General features: G+C 44.4%; 1 protein-coding gene across 4 annotated transcripts in view; it reads right to left on the bottom strand.

Annotated features, from left to right (window-relative positions):
* The window catches only part of LOC143279514 (uncharacterized), a 73931-nt gene that overhangs the window by 21298 nt on the left and 50133 nt on the right, over positions 1 to 2500 (bottom strand). For all 4 annotated transcript variants that reach the window (XM_076583569.1, XM_076583570.1, XM_076583568.1 and 1 more), the window contains exon 2: positions 1234 to 1443. In XM_076583569.1, coding sequence (XP_076439684.1) covers positions 1234 to 1302 — 69 coding nt within the window. In that variant the 5' untranslated portion in view covers positions 1303 to 1443. The remainder of the gene's footprint in view (positions 1 to 1233; positions 1444 to 2500) is intronic.

Raw genomic sequence — 2500 nt, 5'->3', positions numbered from 1 at the left:
ACACACACACACACACACACACACACACAGACATAGACATACACACACGCACTCTCTTTCCCACACACACAAACAAACACACACGCACACACACACTCACCCCCCCCCACACACACACACACACGCACACACGCGCGCGCACACACACACACACACACACACACACACACACACACGTCAATTCCTAAAACCAGTCGAAGAGAAAGAACCCAAAATGATGTGAAAAGGTGGTTTCAAACAATGTTAGAAAGACCAGTTCACCGAAGTATCGTCCAGTCCACATAGAATTCAAATCGTGCACACACACACACACACACACACACACACACACACACACACACACACACACACACACACACACAAGAATATATCGTAAAGAGACCGTTTCACCTTCGTATAATTATTTTAGTCCATTACTTCATTATTTTATTCATCAAATTTTTTACGACACATCCATGATAACGAACCATATAATGACGGGCGCAACAGCCGAGTGACTAAAGCGTTGGACATTCAATCTGAGTGTCACGGGTTCGAATTTCGGTAACGGCGCCTGGCTCCCAGATCAATATGTGTGCAGACCTGCTAGAGCCTGAATACGCTAGTGTGTATACGCAAGCAGATGATCAAATACTCACGTTAAAGATCCTGTAATCCATGTCAGCGTTCGGTGGGTTATGGAAACAAGAACAAGTGGTTGATGGCCTAGAGGTAACGCGTCCGCCTTGGAAGCGAAAGAATCTGAGCGCGCATGGTTCGAATCACGGCTCAGCCGCCGATATTTTCTTCCACTCCATTTGAGTCGTGGTTTGGACGCTAGTCATTCGGATGAAACGATAAAGCGAGGTCCCGTGTGCAGCAGGCACTTAACGCACGTAACAGATCCCACGACAACAAAAGGGTTGTTCCTAGGAAAAACAAATAAAACTGTACGCAGGAAAAAATACAAAAAAAAGGGTGGCGTTGTAGTGTAGCGACGCGCTCCCCCTGGGGAGAGCAGCCCGAATCTCACACAGAGAAAATCCGTTGTGACAAAAAAAGAAATACAATACAATACCCAAATTGCACACACCCTATAAAACGGAGTATGGCTGCCTAGATGGCGGGATTAAAAACGGTCATACATGTAAAAACTCACTCGTGTACACGCGAGTGAACGTGGGAGTTGCAGCCCGTGAACGAAGAAGAAGATAGTGACGAATCATATAAATAATCCACGCGCAGTCTTCTTACCTTCCCCCCATCAAACAGCACGGCCAGCTTCCTCAGGGCGAACGTCGGGGTGAGGTCCACGGCGTTCATGGTCAGGCTCTCGTCCGGGTAGGCCTCTGCCCAGCGGACACAGCGCCACACCTTCTCCACCCGACCCCGACGGGCGCGCTCCGGACGTAACCGCTCCTGCCCGTTCACGTCGAGGGTGGCCGAGGTGGTACCCGCGGATAGCTGTGTGTTTTGTGGGGGTGTGGGATGTGGGGGTGAGGAGGTGTGAGGGTGTAGGGTGGGGGTGACGGGGTGTGGGTTTGTGAGGAGGTGGGGGTGAGGAGGTGTAGGGGTGTGAGGGTGTTGGGGTGTGGGGGTGAGGGATGGAGGTGAGGGTGTGTGGGGTTGAGGGTGGTGGGTAGAGATGGGGAAAAAGATATTAAATGAAAGAATAGAAATACAGAAAATAATAAAAACAACAGCATATTGACGGTGATGATGATGATGATGATGTGGTATTTTTTTGTTTGTTTGTTTTTTTGTTTTGTATTTGTCTGCATAAAATGATGATGATGATGTCGTAACAGCGGGGGAGAAGGATGTAGAGATGGGAAAAAAGATGTTCAATGAAAGAAAAGAAATATGGAAAAAAATAAAACAAACAGCATACTGATGATGATAATGTAGTCGTAGTTTGGTTTATTTGTTTCTTTTTTCCCCTCTCTCTTCTATTTGTATACAAAAAATGATGATGTTCACGTCGCAGCTGTTTGGTTTGTTTCTTTTCCTTTTATTTTCTATTTGTTTGCAAAAAAATTGATAATGACGATGATGATGTTGCAGTAGCTGTTTTGTTTGTGTCTCCTTTTCACCCCCTTCTCTATTTGTTCATCTGTCTGTGTGTCTGTGTATGTAATTCTCTCTGTGTCTGTCTCTTTTTCTCTCTATCCTGCCTGTCTGTTTCTTTTGGACACCAAATGTTCTCCATTTATAAATGAGTGGCCACGTATATAATAAAGACTCGTTTTTGACGTTTTTTTCCCTTCTTTATAGAAAACCACAAACACCAGCCAGGGTTTTGATTTATTAACCACCATCTATCTGTCTATCTATCTATGCTTTGTGGCCTCAGCACATACATACATACATACATACTACACACCCACACACAGACACAGACACACACAAAGACACACACACACACACACATACACACATATATATATATATATATATAATTATATGTATATATATATATATATATATATATATATGTATGTATGTATGTATGTATGTATGT

Source organism: Babylonia areolata, chromosome 2, assembly GCF_041734735.1.
Source record: "Babylonia areolata isolate BAREFJ2019XMU chromosome 2, ASM4173473v1, whole genome shotgun sequence".
In the NCBI taxonomy this organism is placed as follows: Eukaryota; Metazoa; Mollusca; class Gastropoda; order Neogastropoda; family Buccinidae; genus Babylonia; species Babylonia areolata.
Note: the sequence above shows the minus strand (reverse complement) of the source record. Positions and strands in the feature narration are given on the sequence as shown.